The sequence below is a fragment of the Pongo pygmaeus genome, chromosome 9, assembly GCF_028885625.2.
Source record: "Pongo pygmaeus isolate AG05252 chromosome 9, NHGRI_mPonPyg2-v2.0_pri, whole genome shotgun sequence".
In the NCBI taxonomy this organism is placed as follows: Eukaryota; Metazoa; Chordata; class Mammalia; order Primates; family Hominidae; genus Pongo; species Pongo pygmaeus.
Window position 1 is genome coordinate 61620068 of NC_072382.2, and position 18383 is coordinate 61638450.

Sequence of the window (18383 nt, forward strand, 5' to 3'; positions counted from 1 at the left end):
TTCTGAAGAAAAATTCATTTATAGATAGTAACCCATTTTAGACATAATTCTAATTAGCTGCTATTGGCTTTGGGCAAGTTACTTAGCTCTTTTTTAAGGAAACCCTTTGGAGAATTATAGTGAGGATTAAAAGGGAGAATTTATGTGATAACACCTTTTAAACTCTAAAATTCATAGTTTATTTTTTCCCCCCAACTTTCCCAAATCTTCAAAAGCCTTAGTAGGTTTAAATCTCCCTGATTCCTTAGAGAATGGTAGAAGTAGCTCTGGGAGCCTTATTAAGGGAAAGATGTCTAAGTACTGGAATGTGAGAGATGTCAGTTTCTCCAGCAGTAGCCTCAGGAATCTACCATGTAAGCTTGGGAGTTAGACGCAAGTACCATGTGGCTATTTGACCTACAGTGGAGTTGCATCAAGCACATGTAACTTTCCACACACATACACACACACACACACACAAAATAGTGAACTCAGGAACTCCCACCTGCCTCTACACATGATGGGTATTTAGTCTGGGGAGGGAGCATAAGTGGGAAATATAATAATCTGCCCTTTGCTTAGGCAGATCTCTCTTCCACATGCATTCCATTGGGTGAGCCTCTGTCTTTGCTGAATCATTCTGCAGTTTAAAGATATTGTGGCTCATACCTGTAATCCCAGCACTTTGGGAGGCTGAGGTGGGTGGATCACCTGAGGTCAGGAGTTCGAGACCAGCCTGGGCGACATGGCAAAACCCTGTCTCTACTAAAAATACAAAAATTAGCTGGGCATGGTAGCACGCGCCTGTAGTCCCAGCTACTTGGGAGGCTGAGGCAGGAGAATCGCTTGAACCTGGGAGGCAGAGGTTGCAGTGAGCCGAGATCATGCCACTGCACTCCAGCCTGGCCAGGTGACAGAGCGAGACTCTGTCTCAAAAAATAAAAGCAAAGATATTGTATGTTTATCATTGTGGAACATGCACCTGTTCCACAAATGCAAACCACTAGTTGGCTTGTATTCAGCTAAAAAAATAAATATTCTGTATTATAATTTGGGAGCAATTTAAGTAATTTTTTCAATGTGATTTTTAGTCTTATGTACTGACTTTAGAACTTAAAGTCCTCCCCACTCCCAGTAATACTCAGCCCCACTGTATATACAGTTCATTGTGATGCCCTTTCATGTTTAGTCTGTTGTACTCACATATCCCATTTAGTCTGTTGAATAATTACAAACAGTAAAATCCTAATGATGTTTTAGACAGCCTGTCACTTTGATACAAAGATACTCAATTCACTTGGAATTTATTGAGCATGTATGTGTGCAGCTCTGAAGAACTGGCATGGAATAAAAGGCAGTGGCTGGGTGTGTTGGCTCACGCCTGTAATCTCAACACTTTGAGAGGCCGAGGTGGGAGGATTGCTTGAGTTCAGGAGTTCAAGAGCAGCCTGGGCAATATAGTGAGACCCCATCTCTACAAAAATTTTTAAAACTTAGCCTGGTGTGGTGGCACACACCTGTGGTCCCAGCTACTCAGGAGGCTGAGGTGGGAGAATCACTTGAGCCCAGAGTCGGAGGCTGCAATGAGCTATGATCATGCCGCTGTACTCCGGCCTGGGTGACAGAGTGAGACTCTTGTCTCAAAAAAATAAAAATAATAAAGTAGATGACAGGATTCAGGTCCTAGTTCTAACTCAGTGTTTGGCCATTACATGATTTGGGGCAAGTCCCTATTCTCTAGGCCTTGACTTTTTAGATACCACAATTTCTATGGTCCTTGATAAAATGACAAGGTCTTTGCTCTGCATTTATAATTTAAAAGGCATTCAAAATTATATAATTGCATCTTAGAGTAAAACAGCCCAAAACAAAGTATATTTTACAACAGATCGGGAAGAGTTAATGAGGCTAATATTAAGGTCCTTATACCCATTCAAAAAGCTTTGTACTTAAGAATATGGGAAAATATATGCACTGCCAACGACAATTGTAGGTTCAGATCTAACTAAAGTAATATGTAAAACATTACATTTTCTTGCCTTTTCATATTTAGTACTTAATGACTTGGGGTCATGAGAAACCTCAAAGTTATTCTGTAACACAATGAACCTCTGGGGCAAATGAAGTCTGTACGGTTTAAGTCCTACACCATGATGGCCCTAAACTGAGCTTTCTTACTGTAAGTCTAGTTTTTATACCTTTTTTGGCCTCATTTCTTGCTGACAGATTGTCACTTTTTGGTAAGTTAAGTAGGCTTGGAAACCAGATAACTGCATTTGTAAAACTTCCGTGTTAAAAACGAATACACAGAAAAGGAACAAACAGTTGTACACACACCTGGGATTGATCTCAAGGGAATTATGCTGAGTAAAAAAATCCAATCTCAAAAGATTACATTGTATAATTCCATTTATATAACATTGAGATGATAAAAATCATAGAGAATTATTAGTGGTTGCCACAGGTTAGTGTGGGAGGTGGCTATGGCTATCAAAGGACAGCATGAGAATCCTTGTGATAGAACTGTTCTATCTTGACTGTGTTGGTGATTACACACATATAAGCATGATAAAATTGTCTACAAGTAAATATAAAAACGAGTACATGTAAAACTAGCGAAGTCTGGACAAGATTGGGTGAATTATGTCTGTCAATTTCCTGAAATTGATATTGTACTATAACTGCAAGATGTTACCATTGGGAGAAACTGGGTAAAGAGTATATGGGATCTCTGTATTCGTGTCACTCTACCATTAAGATTAAATATTTTTTAAAAAAATGAATGCACAGAATCAGAGGGGCACTCTTAAAGTGCTGTCAACACATGGCCTTTGTAATACATTTTGGGTACTCAAAGAATTTGTAGATTGCTTGATGGTTCTAAAAAGAGAAAGCTCAAAAGAGCTAGATCCTACATAAATGAGGTACTATTGGTGTTCCATCTTCCTGAGATGAACCTGTTAATTAAGGCAGTTGCCGTCAGATCTCTTTTTATTTGCAATATTTTGCTTAAGTTTTAAGATATTTTGTTATTAATAATTGGCCATAAAACCTTTTTGTGGACAGAGGGAGGTGTAGGGGCGGGGCGTGCTATGGAATTTCAAATGGGCAAAACCGAAAGTACTATGGCTGATTGTAGCTGTTAACAATTAGGTCTTTGGAGATACGTAAAATGCTTTAAAACAGTGACTGTCTCCCTTTATGCATAAAATTCTTTTCTAATCTATTGGATGCCCAGAAAGGATCACGGAAAGAGGCCATTATTAAATAAAAAGCAGAAATTATACCAATGTGACTTTAGATTTACAAGTAACTCCAGCCCTACCTGCAGAGGCAGATTCAAACTACTAGCGATGTTAAGAACGGAAATGGATTTTAATCTAGTGATCATTAATAAAATAACTGAATTACCTTCCCAATAGTATTAGTTACTTTCCCAGTTTATTAGGGTGTGGGCAAGAAAAAGGATTCCTGGGTTTCCACTTTCCAGTCCAGAGCTATTTTTCACGGGAACAGAGCCCTGTAAAAGTTTCCCTCTCTCCAAGCACTTCCTCCCCTTGACTGTTCCTGAAGAAGGAACGATTTCCAGTTAGCGTTTAAATGAGCATAGTGCTTAACTCAGAGCTTGGCTTGCAGGGAAAACCAGAAAATACGTGGTTTCATTGCTCTGCGGCCTAATCAAACCCTGGACGAGAGAAGAGGAAGAAAATAGGATATACTTGCAGCGCGCAAGCGCTGCACAAAGAAAGCATGTCCTCTCTGAGTCGCCGTAGGTGCTAGGTGGCTGTGGCTTCGGTCGTTACCCCACCCCCTTCCACGTCAGCCAAGTACTCTGGAGCCGCCGCTGCTGCTGCGGGTCGGAGCCGGAGTAGACGGATCCGCGGCTGCACCAAACCACTGCCCCTCGGAGCCTGGTAGTGGGCCACAAGCCCCCAGTCCCAGAGGCGTGGTGAGTCGGGCAGAGTCGGAAGAACTGGCTCTCTAGCTGGAAGATGCGGAAGGGGAGCGACTAGGCCCTTGCGTCTGGGCCTGGCAGAGGGGACCGGGTGGGGGTGGGGGCGGACGGCTAGGAAGCTCCGGGTCGGACGCTCCATCCCGTCCTTTGTATTGGCCAGGGGTCTTTTCCCTCCCGAGACCGCTAGGCTTACCCTTTCAGGCCCAGGGCTGCTTTGCTGGAGGAAGGGGAGGAGGAAGCGGGTAGGGCGAGGTGGGGGTGCAGCGCGCTGGTTAAGGGACCTGCGGACATAGAGTCGGAACCCACCAAGGACCGCGATAAAGCGCTTTAGGGTTTTGGCAGAGTATTCAGGCACAAGGTCTCTTAATTGAGCATGCCGATTGTGTGTTGTGTACAAACCATACGTTTCATAACATTGTGGGGTGTGGCTGGGGGGACTGTCACTGTTCTGTGGGCCTTCATTCGGCTATACAGCATTCTCAAACACTGGACCGGGATGCGATGAGGGAGTGATAGATAATATACCTTATGCCGGAGCTGACAGTGTGGTTTTTACTAGAATTTATTTTTATGGGAATACGATATAGATTGACCTGCACTTTCTAATACTTTAAAAGGTCACTATAGGTACTGGTTTGTGGGGTATTTTTAAAATTTGTAATTATATATCTGTGTTTATTTTTCTAGATTTTCTGGCATCCTTAAATCTTGTGTCGAGGATTGATTATAACCAGAAACCATGACGGCAGCTGAGAATGTGTGCTACACGTTAATTAACGTGCCAATGGATTCAGAACCACCATCTGAAATTAGCTTAAAAAATGACCTAGGTAACCTTTGATATTATTTTGAGAATGAAATGAAAAAAGAAAAAACGAAAATAAAAAACTCATATTTCGTATTACTTTATAATTAGAAATGCTTAATTTTTGTCTAAAGTTTTTCTAGGATCTCTTCAATAGACCTTTTATTAAAAATGCGAACTTCTTTAAATATTGGTTGTTTGAAATAGAACATCTCAGTTTATCTTAGTAAACCCAAAGAAATTGTAATAGTTAAGATATTCCTCAAAATGTCATAATTTTTGTGGACTTCAATATATTATACTTAATGTAGCTGATTATTTTTTCTAGGTAACAGGTTGAGGATGTGTATTGGAATATATTAATTCCATCGTGCACTTAACTTCATGTTACTTAGCTTGTAAAACCAAAAGAACTTTGTTCTTTGGATTACTCACCCAAACAATTAGGTCAACACTGGAATTAACATATTTTCCAGAAAAGTTTACCTTTTCATTTTTTAAGCATTTTTGCAAACAAGAAAACAACTATATTTCTGAATTTTTTTTAATGTTTACTTTTTGTGGGTATACGGTAGATGTATATATTTATGGGGTACATGAAATGCTTTGATAGAGGCATGCAATACATAATTATCACATCATGGAAAAATGGAGCATCCATCCCTTCAAGCATTTGTCTTCTGTGTGACAAACAATCCAGTTACACTTTTAGTTATTTTTAAATGTCCAATTAAATTATTATTGACTGTAGTTAACCTGTGTGCTATCAAATATCAGGTCTAACTCATTTTTTCTTTTTTTTGTACCTATTAACCATGTCCACTTCCCTCCCACTACCCTTCCCACCTCTGATAACCATCCTTTTACTCAATCGCCATGAGTTTGTTTTGATTTTTAGCTTCCATGAGTTTGTTTTGATTTTTAGCTTATACTTATTTGTATAAGTGAGAACACGTGAAGTTTGTCTTTCTGTGCCTGACTTATTTCACATAACATAATGACCTCCAGTTCCATCCATATTGTTGCAAATGACAGGATCTCATTCTTTTTTTATGGCTGAATAGTACTCTATTGTGTATATGTACCACATTTTCTTTATACATTTATCTGTTGGTGGACACTTAGGTTGCTTTCAAGTTTTGACTGTTGTAAACAGTGCTGCAGCAAACATAGGAGTCCAGATATCTCTTTGATGTACTCATTTCCTTTCTTTTGGATATATACCCAGTAGCCGGATTGCTGAATTGTATGGTACCTCTGTTTTTAGTTTTTTGAGGACCCTCCAAACTGTTCTCCATAGTGGTTGTACTAGTTTACATTCCCACCAACAGTGTACGAGGGTTCCCTTTTCTCCACATCCTCTCCAGCATTTGTTTTTGCTTGTCTTTTGGATAAAAGCCATTTTAACTGTGGTGAGATGATATCTCATTGTAGTTTTGATATGCATTTCTCTGATGATCAGTGATGTTGAGCACCTTTTCATATGCCTGTTTGCCAATTGTATGTCTTTGTGAAATGTCTGTTCAAATCTTTTGCCCATTTTTAAGTCAGATTATGAGATTTTTTTTTTCCTGTAGAGTTGTTTGAGCTCCTTACATATCTGATTATTAATCCCTTGTCAGATAGGTAGTTTGCACATATTTTCCCCCATTCTGTGGGTTGTTTCATCACGTATGTCGATTGTTTCCTTTGCTGTGCGGAAGCTTTTTAACTTGATGTGATCCCATTTGTCCGTTTTTACTTTGGTTGCCTGTGCCTGTGGGGTATTATTCAAGAAATTTTTGGCCAGACTAGTGTCTTGGAGATTTTTCCCAATATTTTCTTGTAGTAGTTTCATAGTTTAAAGTCTTAGATTTAAGCCTTTAATCCATTTTGATTTTATTTTTGTATAAGTTGAGAGATGGGGGACAAATTTCATTCTTCTGCATATAGTTTTCCAAGCACCATTTATTGAAGGGACTGTCTTTTCTGCAATGTATGTTCTTGGTGCCTTTGTCAAAATGAGTTCACTGTAGGTGTATGGATTTGTTTCTGGGTTCTGTTATTTTCCATGAGTCTGTATGTCTGTTTTTATGCCAGTACCATGCTGTTTTGGTTACTGTAGCTATGTAGGATAATTTGATGTCAAGTAATGTGATTCCTTCAGTTTTGTTCTTTTTGCTCAGGAAGCTTTGGTTATTCTGGGTCTTTTGTGGTTCCATATAAATTTTAGGATTGTTTTTTCTGTTTCTGTGAAGAATGTCATTGGTATTTTAATAGGAATTGCATTGAATCCAGATTGCTTTGGGTGGTATGGACATTTTAACAATACTGATTCTTCTAATCCATGATCATGGACTATCTTTCCATTTGTTGATATTCTGTTCAATTTCTTTCATCAGTATTTATAGTTTTCATTGTAGAAATCTTTCATTTCTTTGGTTAAATTAATTCCTAGGTATCTAATTTTATTTGTGGGTATTGTAAATGGGATTAGATTACTTCTTAAATTTCTTTTTCAGATTGTTCACTGTTGGCATATAGAAATGCTACTGATTTTTGTATGTTGATTTTGTGTCCTGGAACTTTACTAAATTTATCTTATTTCTGAATTTTAAAAATGTATACCGTGTCCCCTTTTTGTGAATGATTCTGTCAAGAAAAAAAAATTTATAATTAATATGCTTTCCAAAGTAATGATTCTTGTTTAATTGAACTGCTAAAAATAAATACAACTTAAACTGATAAATATTGTTTAAACAGAGCAGAGTGAAAATTATGCTTCAAATATAGAAAGTATCTTTTAGAAGATAGTTTGCAGTTTGAAAAGAAACTTAATATTTTACTTGGCTATTCCCACTTCTTAATCAGTGGTAATGGAATACCTCCTGATTTTAGGTTACTTAATACTAGGTTTCTATTGAGGTCTATTTTTAGAGAAGGGAAAAGAAACCCAGTTTTATGACATTTAAAATGATACCATTATATACATAAGCCACATATATTTCCCTTTTTTCATATTCATGTAGGATAGTTGAATGCAAAATAGTGAATACATTCATTAGTGTTTTTTTCCTCATAATTTAAAAATTTTCATTATTAGATCCTCAGGATACTTAAAGTTATAGCTAGGAAGTAAAGAACAAAATCTGCCTTTAGTTGGAACAATGCCCTAGTGTTAATTGAAGCTGCCTTAGCTACCATCCTCCAACCAATAAATAAATACATACTCTCCAGTTTAATGTATATTTTTGCCATTAAGAAGAGTTGAGACTGGGCATGGTGGCTCATGCCTGTAATCCCAGCACTTTGGGAAGCTGAGGCAGGTGGATCACTTGACGTCAGGAATTCGAGACCAGCGTGGCCAACATGGTGAAACCCCATCTCTAGTAAAAATACAAAAATTTTAAGTGGCTATTAAATGAAGAGTTCTGTGGGCCAGATGGCCACCACATCTGACCCTCAGAACTCTGTTTAATAGCCGCTTAGCTCTAATCATTAGAAATGTATTTCTCATATTTAGGCCCAAATCTGGTTCCCGGTAACTACTACCCATTAGTTGTAGTTCTTTTCCGCATAATGGCCCTAAGATTATTGAAGACTTGTGATTACTCTTTGTTCTCCCCTTCCCAAGATAATTCATTTATTTTGATGATCTAAACAGTTGCAGTACAGTGTGCTACTACATACTTCTCTGCCTTTGAGTTTTGGATCCAGATGATTTTTAGTACTATAAATTCTTCAGTATGCAATGATAATGGTGTGAAATTATAGATAGTTTTGCATAAAATACTTTATATTGCAGAGTTTTTAGGCTAAATAACAGTAAACTAGCATTTTATCTTAAATGTGTCATCCTTAATTCTAAATAATGACTACTAATCTAGAACATTTGCATTACCTCCCAGTTTTCCAGATGATATCTTAAGAAAGATTCTAAAGTTTTACAGCCTGCCTGCAGAGCTATGATGAGATTTTAGAAATAATCCACTACTTTAGTTTTCAGCCTTTTTGAGTATGACATTTCTCTTTCTAATGTTAAAAAAGTTACATATTTATCCTCCCATAATAGTAGTTTTAACTTTGTTAAAATGCACACAAATAGCTAAAAGCTGTTTTGAATTCAAAAGCAATTAATAGTATGTATTTACATTTTGAAAAATAGCTATATGTGTTTTGAAACACGTTTACTTGGTATGACTGTAGATTCATGCAGTCTGCATTAACTCAATTGGTTAGGAACCAGAAATCTAATCCAGTGCCTTCATATTATATATAAAGAGTCTGATTTCCAGAGATAAATGACTTGAGCAAAGACAGCTTATTTGGTGGAGAACCCTTGTCACTTGGGTTTGTACTTTTATTACCATTGCTGATACTGAAGTAAGAAGGTACATTTTATTTTGTTAATTGCTTTTAAATTTATGTGATGAATTTTCTTTTGAAATAATTGTGCTTTTTTTTTTTTAAATTTTCAATTCAGAAAAAGGAGACGTAAAGTCAAAGACTGAAGCTTTGAAGAAAGTGATCATTATGATTCTGAATGGTGAAAAGCTTCCTGGACTTCTGATGACCATCATTCGTTTTGTGCTACCTCTTCAGGATCACACTATCAAGAAATTACTTCTGGTATTTTGGGAAATTGTTCCTAAAACAACTCCAGATGGGAGACTTTTACATGAGATGATCCTTGTATGTGATGCATACAGAAAGGTAAACCAAATCGTAATTATTTCTGAATATTGCTTTGAATTTAAATGTAAAATTGGTAGGATGGGCTGTGTTTTAATTGTTAAAATTGAGTCTTTGATAAGGTGTAAGTTGTAGAGATTTGGAATTGTAAAGAGTTATTTTTAAAAGTTTTATTGTCACTCTTTTCAGACATTTTCTATGCATTTTATGTGTATATATTAATTAAAAGACAGTGACACACATATAAGACGTTGATGAGATAGGTAAAAATTGCTTCAGTCAACAGGAATATGATGGAAATTGTTGGTAGTCTAGGTCTTTTTTCTCAAACGTATTTTTTTTTCATTGGAAAGTTTTGCATTAAAATTTTCTTTTTGTAAAAAGCTGAAACTCAGCATTTCATATTTTAATTTTTATGTCAGGATCTTCAACATCCTAATGAATTTATTCGAGGATCTACTCTTCGTTTTCTTTGCAAATTGAAAGAAGCAGAATTGCTAGAACCTTTAATGCCAGCTATTCGTGCATGTTTGGAGCATCGACACAGCTATGTTAGAAGAAATGCTGTTTTGGCCATCTATACCATCTATAGGTAAATAAAGATACTGCTTTGGCTTCATTCCGTGAGTACTGTTTAGTCTTTTAGACTAGTGGTTCCAGAGTGGTTGCTTGCACACTGAATATAGCTTGGAGATATGTTTTGTGTGGCCAGCACTGTATTTTTTATTATGAACATTGAAAAGTCAAAAGATCTGGCAGCGCTGGCCCTAGCTTCCACATGACAACATTCTGCTGAACTTGTATAACAGTAACCCCCTTTAAATAAGTTATATACTTTACAGTTTATGACAGTGCCTGTCATTCTCAACCGTATTACTCCAAGCCACTTCATATGTTCACTTGCTTGGCCTCTATAGGCTTTTAACTTTGGACCTTGTTTTAGAATTCGTTTTGTGGAATGTCAGCCTTTTTACCATCAGAAGCTTTTTAAATGAGAAGGGCTACGGTTATAACTGATTCCAATTATTAGAAAGCTGAAGATTTTGAATTTTTATTTGTTTTTGTTTTGTTTTGAGATGGAGTTCCACTCTCGTTGCCCAGGCTGGAACACAGTGGCGCGATCTCGGCTCACAACAACCTCCGCCTCCTGGGTTCAAGCGATTCTGCTGCCTCAGCCTCCCAAGTAGCTGGGATTACAGGCACCCACCACCACGCCCAGCCAGTTTTTGTATTTTTAGTAGAGATGGGGTTTCACCATGTTGGCCAGGCTGGTCTCGAACTCCTGACCTCAAGTGTTCCACTCGCCTTGGCCTCCCAAAGTGCTGGGATTGTAGGCGCGGGCTACCACGCCCGGCTGAGATTTTGGATTTTTAAATCAATTTAAGGAACCAGTTAGATGAAGCTAGAATACTCAGTTTTTACAGTCACAGGTATCAATTTATTAAGGACTACAATGTAATTTTTATAAGCATCTTTGTACTTTAGTAGATCTGTTGGTTAAGATATAACTTCATAGTTATCTTAGTATTAGATTTTATCCATTAAGGAAAGTGGTATTCTGGTTAATAATGTAGGTGAGCCAGGCGTGGTGGCTCATGCCTGTAATCCCAGCACTTTGGGAGGCCGAGGCGGGCCAATCATCTGAGGTCGGGAGTTGGAGACCAGCCTGACCAACATGGAGAAACTGTCTCTACTAAAAATACAAAATTAGCTGAGTGTGGTGGCACATGCCTGTAGTCCTAGCTACTCGGGAGACTGAAGCGGAAGAATTGCTCAAACCTGGGAGGCGGAGGTTGCGATGAGCCGAGATCACGCTATTGCACTCTAGCCTGGGCAACAAAAGTAAAACTCCATCTCAAAAAAAAAAAAAAAATAATAATAATAATAATAATGTAGGATGAGTTCCTTTAATGTTACCAATACAGACTACACAAATTTCAGAATTTAAACTATAGTGCACATAGAAAAATTAGGCCATTTATAGGACAACTGGAAATTTGAACACTGTCTATGTCTTGATATTAGGAAATTATTAATTTTGTGAGGTATGATGATGAATAATTAGTTTTACAAGTAAAGAGTCCTTGATTTTAGAGAAACCTACCAATACATTTACAGTAGAAAGGATACATTGCCTGTGATTTGCTTCAAAATAATATGGCAAGAGGGAAATTTGGCAAGGATATAGATGAAACAAAACTAGCTATGAATTAATAATTGTTGAAGCAAGGTGATGGATTTTATTAAGCTAGTGTTCACTCCTTTCTGTACTAATATTTCTAAATTTCCAAAAGAAGAGGCAAGTCAGTAAGTAAATAGTACACAACTAATAAAATTCAAGGGACTATTTTTTTCATCTTAATGTAATTCTTAATATATTGATATGCTTAAAATGTATGCAGAACAGTTATTAGAGACATTAATTAACAGATGGTGTGTTGAATAAATCAGCTTTTTCTCTATTGAACTAGAAAATGTATAATTTGATAATTTAATAGATGAAGGTATAACTTTGTGTTTCCTTCTACCAGTTCCTTTTTTTTTTTTTTTTTTTTGAGACAGAGTTTCGCTCTTGTTGCCCAGGCTCGAGTGCAATGGCACGATCTCAGCTTACTGCAACCTCCACCTCCCAGGTTCAAGCGATTCTCCTGCCTCAGCCTCCCAAGTAGCTGGGATTACAGGCATACGCCACCACGCCTGGCTAATTTTGTAGTTTTAGTAGAGACGGAGTTTCTCCATGTTGGTCAGGCTGGTCTCAAACTCCCAACCTCAGGTGATCTGCCCACCTGGGCCTCCCAAAGTGCTGGGATTACAGGCATGAGCCACTGCACCCGCCTCCTTCTCCCAGTTCTAATTGATTTGAAGTTTCAAAAAGCAGGCCGGGCGTGGTGGCTCATGTCTGTAATCCCAGCACTTTGGGAAGCCGAGGTGGGTGGATCACTTGAGGTCAGGAGTATGAAACAAGCCTGGCCAACATGGCAAAATGCCGCCTCTACTAAAAAAAATAACAAAAATTAGCCCGGCATGGTGGCACGTGCCTGTAGTCCCAGATACTCAGGAGGCTGAGGCAGGAGAATCACTTGACCTAGGAGGCGGAGGTTGCAGTGAGCCGAGATTACTCCACTGCACTCTAGCCTTGGCTGGGCACGGTGGCTCACACCTGTAATCCCAGCACTTTGGGAGGCCAAGGTGGGCAAATCATGAGGTCAGGAGTTCAAGACCAGCCTGGCCAACATGGTGAAACCCCATCTCTACAAAAATACAAAAAATTAGCTGGGCGTAGTGTTGGGCACCTATAATTGCAGCTACTCGGGAGGCTGAGGCAGGAGAATCGCTTGAACCCTGGAGGTGGAGGCAGCAGTGAGCTGAGATCGCACCACTGCACTCCAGGCCAGGCAACAGAGTGAGACTCTGTCTCCAAAAAAAAAAAAGGCAAAAGAATCATTTATGTTGTAAAGTTTGATTAAATTTAATTTTGGTATTGTCCAGAGAGTTACTAAAATAGTAAAGTAGGCTTTTATTAAATATGGATGTTACCTGTTTTATTTAAAGAAATTTTGAACATCTTATACCTGATGCTCCTGAACTGATACATGATTTTCTGGTGAATGAGAAGGATGCAAGTTGCAAAAGGAATGCATTTATGATGCTAATTCATGCAGATCAGGTGAAGTACTTTTTAAAAAATGCTTTTATTACTGTATTTAAGTGAGAATTAAAAGTATTACATAGACTTAATCATGTTTTTAGTCAGTAATTTTGTTTATAGTTCATGTGGTTTGTGTATTTTGAAATTTTTAGGCTTGTAGAAAAATATATTTTTTTCTTAACCCTTCTCTAAAATATTGCATATGTATACATTCTCTTTTTCAATTAAACATTGAAGAGGCATTTTAGAGCAGCCACCTTACAGTTTTTAAAAATTAAAATTATTATGGCTGTTCTTTCCTATGTTGGTATAGATCCAAAACTGTTTAGTAGAGAAAAATAGTAGCTTTGCATAGGTACATCCTTAGCCATGCCTGTGGAAATAGGGTGGCCTTCAGTGTAGATGTGTATCCTTTTAGGTTCTTCAGCTTTCATACATGGGTGCCAACTCTACATCCTGCTCTGCTGGTGGTTAAAGTACATGGATCTACTTTTGGTTAGCAATTACTCTGTACACCTTGATGCCATCTAATCTTGAAATTTTCTAGCCAGTATTTGTCACCAAAATATGGGAAATAATATGCATGAAGTCTGAAAAATATGGAGGCCTTCCAGTCCTCTGAAATCTAGATACTGTTAGTTTTTCCCCCAGATCTTCCTTTAATGGATTGTCCCCCAGTTATTTAAAATTGTGGTAACATACACATAACAAAAAAACTTACCATCTTAACCATTTTTAAGTGTTCAGTGATTTTAAATACATTTATAATGTAGAACCATCACTATCTTCCACCCTCATAACTTTTTTTGTCTTGCAAAACTGAAACTCTGTACCCATTAAAAAATAGCTCCTTATTACCGCTTCCTCCCAGTCCCTGGCAACCACCATTCTACTTGCTGTCTCTGTGATTTTGACTAAGTATTCTGGATAAGTAGAATCATACAGTATTTGTCCTTTTGTGACTGGCTTATTTTACTTAGCCTAGTGTCTTCAAGGTTAATTTATGTTGCGGCATGTGTTGGAATTTCTTTCCTTTTTAAGGCTAAATAATATCCCATTGTGAATATATGCTACATTGTGTTTACCTGTTCACCCATTGGTGAACACTTGGGTTGCTTCAATCTTTTAGCTATTAGGAATAATGCTATTGTGAATGTAGATGTACACGTATCTGTTTGAGACTTTGCTTTCTGTTATTTTGGGTATATACCCAGAAGTGGATTTACTGAATATGCAGCAATTCTGTTTTTAATTATTTTAGGAACTACTATACTGTTTTCCACAGCAGCTCTACCATTTTACATTCCCACTAGTAGTGCACAAGGGTTCCAATTTCTCCACATCCTTGCCAACACTTGTTACTATTATTTTTTTGATAGTAGCAATGTTAATGGGCATGTGAAGTGGTATTCGATATTGTCATTTTGTCTTCCTAAACAAGATTATGAGAAAGCTGTGTATATGAGCAGTGTTTTGTCCTCTTGTGTAATTGGTTTTACTGACCAATGCTTTTGGCATTATGCTGTTAACCTACATTGAGGGACATAATCAGAAATAGTCCAATAAAATTTATTGATACTTTTACTGGAGAGATGTTTTCAGCATTGTAGTTCTCTATATTACAGTGTCCAATATATGAGGACACATAGGAGATTTTTCTTTTAGGTCTCAGTAATAGGAATAACTATACACCTAAGCAGCTGGTTTTGATTGTATGGATACCCTGAATCCCATAACACATAGTGTTTTCCCTCTTTGGTTTAGCTGCTAGAAAATCAGACCCCAGGTTTGTGGCTCATTTCCAGAAAACATATTTAACTTTATGTCTTATATTTTATGTGTTAATTTTATTCTTGATTTTTTTTCCCAATTAATTTCTCTTTGACCTGATCTTCTCGTTTGTTTTATATTGAGTTGTAATGTGTGTATTTTTTTAAGATGCATTAAGTCCTTCTATTGAATGAGGTGGAGAATGATAAATATATTCTTATTTTTTTTAGGATCGAGCTTTGGATTACTTAAGTACTTGTATTGATCAAGTTCAAACATTTGGAGACATTCTGCAGTTGGTTATTGTTGAACTGATTTATAAGGTAAGAATGATAATCTATGATGAGTAAAATAAACTCAGCAGTTTAAGACAGGGTTAAATAGTTTCTTTCTGGGATAATAATTGCTAGGGTAGTATATTTTAATAGTATAAATATTTTATAGCATAGCCTATTAAAGCCTTTTTTTCTTTTACTTTTGGTTTATTGTATTTTCCAAGTAGAATACTTGCTTATATCCTTTCTAAACCTCCGTAAAGATTTTGATAAAAATTCATGACTTGAGCCAGTGTAGCTGCACATAAATCATTGTGAACTTCCCAGTCACTGAATAGATTATGAATTAGGCTTTCAAATAAAATGCAAGATTTTCTTGAGCATATATCAGACTACTAAAATCAAACAAAAAAGCCTTAAATACTTTTTATGTTCCCTGTTTGTAAAAGAGAATAGAAAAACTTTAAATGCATTAATATGACATTGTAGGCCATTGACAGGAAATCTAAAACCAGCTACGAATTTTGGATTTTTAAATGAAGTACTATATTGGCAACACTTTACTATGATATATCCTTTGAAAGAGTTGATTACATCTTAATGTTCTGATAAAAGGTACAAGAAGATACAACTTTGCTATTGATACCATTAGAGGCCAACAAAACATAGGTCCAGATGGCTTTATTAAATACGATAGTATGGTCAAAACACCGGTAGACATTACTAACTGATTATAGCTGTCTTGCTTCTGTAAGAAAGGGGCTCCTCTTAACACAAGGTACCAGTAGTTTGGAATGGAAATTTAAGATGAAACCAAGACACTGTACGGGTTTTTTTTGTTTTTTGTTTTTTTGTGTTTTTTTTGGCAGAGTCTCACTCTATTGCCCAGGCTGGAGTGCAGTGGTGCGATTGCGGCTCACTGCTGCCTCTATCTCCTGGGCTCAAGCGGTTCTCCTGCCTCAGCCTCCTGAGTAGCTGGGATTACAGGTGCACGCCACTGTACCCAGCTAATTTTTGTATTTTTAGTAAAGATGGGGTTTCACCATGTTGGCCAGGCTGGTCCCAAACTCCTGACCTCGTGATCTACCCACCTTGGCCGCCCAAAGTGCTGAGATTACAGGTGTGAGCCACCATGTCCAGCCTATAGTTCTTTTTAATTCATGTGTATAGTTTAGGATGCCACTGAGGTTCTCAAAATTAGTGGTTCCCTGCTATCTAATGACTTGTTTAGTAGGGTCCATGTTATAGTAAAAGGAAATAACTTTTAAGTGATGTCCCTGTAATAGAGATTTGACTATATATATTTTAGGAAAATCTACTACAAATACTGACTTCAAAAGAGAAAAAATAAGGGATATTTGCTATACAAGTAAAGGTATCAGGATACATTTAGAATGGGATAGAAATTTTTAGTTTTCTCTCCAATGTTGAATATAGTCTCAAATAATAAGCAGTAGTACTTGGGAAAAATGTGTTATCTTTCTTGCTTGAAAAACTGGTATTTTCCTTTTATTAGCTATTGAGATTTATATCATCCGTCATGTTTCCCTTTGGCATCCAGAATAAACATTTAGGACCAAATCTAATATCCTGTGACAGTACCCATATTAGTGTACTGGGTTAACGTGTCCTTATTTTTGTTACTTTACATTTTCTTTTTCTCTTTCACTTGTGTATAGCATACACATATTTTAAGTCATCAGGAAACCTTTTACGAAACAGTAAAAATATAAATTATGATGGGATGAATAAATAAGTGCACAGCTGTAAAAATTATTTTGTTCACACCATCCTATCTAGTAAAGCCATTTCTTATCTATGTTTTTGTTGGCCTGTAACTTACTTCTTTCTGAAATTACCGATGGTGTGTCATAGTATCTCATCCCATTTTGGCTGATATTTTCATATGTCCTCATAAGACTGTTCTTAGCTTTCATATTGAGAAAATTAGCATCCCATAAGCTGACATTCATGAAAAAACTCCGTTTGAAAACAAGCGTTCCTGAAATCGGTTGAAATGTTAATGTTTTCTTCTCCAGGTCTGTCATGCTAATCCATCAGAAAGAGCTCGTTTTATTCGCTGCATCTATAACTTATTACAGTCATCCAGCCCTGCCGTAAAATATGAAGCTGCTGGGACGTTAGTGACACTCTCTAGTGCACCAACTGCAATCAAGGTACTGTGTATTTCTTTTGGGGCCAGATTAGATGATAGATTTTCTGTCTTAGCACTCATGATTTAGTGACATTTCAATTCACTGTGTGGTTACATGGCACAGAGAGAATAACTACAAATTTATAAAATTATTTGATGCTTTACATTTTTCAACCTTCCTTCTTTTCTTCCTTCCTGCTTTCATACACACATATATAGATACAGACAGAGAATGACAGTACAGTTAACCTCTGACAACACAGGTTCGAACTGCGCAGGTCCACTTATACATGGACTTTCTTTCTACCTCTGCTACTCCTGAGACAGCAAGACTAATCCCTCTTCCTCTTCCTCCTCCTCCTCCTCAGCCTACGCAGTGTAAAGAGGTTGGGGATGAAGACCTTTATGATCTACTTCCTCTTAATGAGTAGTAAATATTTTCCTTACACTTTTCTTAACATTTTCTTTTTTCTAGCTTACTTTATTATAAGAATACATTATATAATACATTTAACATACAAAATATGGGTTTTTGTTTTGTTTTGTTTTGTTTTGTTTTGAGTCAAGGTATTGCTTTGTCACCCAGGTTGGAGTGAGGCAATCTTGGCTCACTGCATCCTCCACCTCCTGGGTTCAAGCAATTCTCCCTCCTCAGCTTCCCGAGTAGCTGGGATTACAGGTGCCCACCGCTATGCCCAGCTAATTTTTTGTATTTTTAGTAGAGATGGAGTTTCACCATGTTGGCCAGGCTGGTCTCGAACTCCTAACCTCAAGTGATCCGCTAACCTCGGCTTCCCAAAATGCTGGGATTACAGGCGTGAGCCACCGCGCCTGGCCACAAAACATGTTTTAATCAACTGTGTCATTGGTAAGGCTTCTGGCCAACAGTAGGTTATTAGTAGTAAAGTTTTGGGGGAGTCAAAAGTTACATGTGTGGCTGGGCACGGAGGCTAACACCTAAAATCCCAGCATTTTGGGAGGCCAAGCTGGGAGGATTGCTTAAAACCAGGAGTTTGAGACCAGCCTGGGCAACAAAGAGAGACCCTATCTGTGCAGAACCTTTTTTTTTTAATTAGCTGGTGCTAGGTGTGGTGGTGCATGCCTGGAGTCCCAGTACTTTGGGA

General features: G+C 37.5%; 1 protein-coding gene across 3 annotated transcripts in view; it reads left to right on the forward strand.

Annotated features, from left to right (window-relative positions):
- Positions 1-3730: 3730 nt before the first annotated feature.
- Positions 3731-18383, forward strand: part of COPB1 (COPI coat complex subunit beta 1) — a 42377-nt gene continuing 27724 nt past the window's right edge. Inside the window, exons 1-7 of one of the 3 annotated variants that reach the window (XM_054438880.2) lie at positions 3731-3928; positions 4622-4764; positions 9202-9431; positions 9833-10002; positions 12963-13077; positions 15060-15152; positions 17144-17281. In XM_054438880.2, coding sequence (XP_054294855.1) covers positions 4674-4764; positions 9202-9431; positions 9833-10002; positions 12963-13077; positions 15060-15152; positions 17144-17281 — 837 coding nt within the window. In that variant the 5' untranslated portion in view covers positions 3731-3928; positions 4622-4673. Of the gene's footprint in view, positions 3929-3973; positions 4293-4621; positions 4765-9201; positions 9432-9832; positions 10003-12962; positions 13078-15059; positions 15153-17143; positions 17282-18383 lie in introns of those variants that run through there. The other 2 variants (XM_063671137.1, XM_063671136.1) reach the window with 2 other exon arrangements.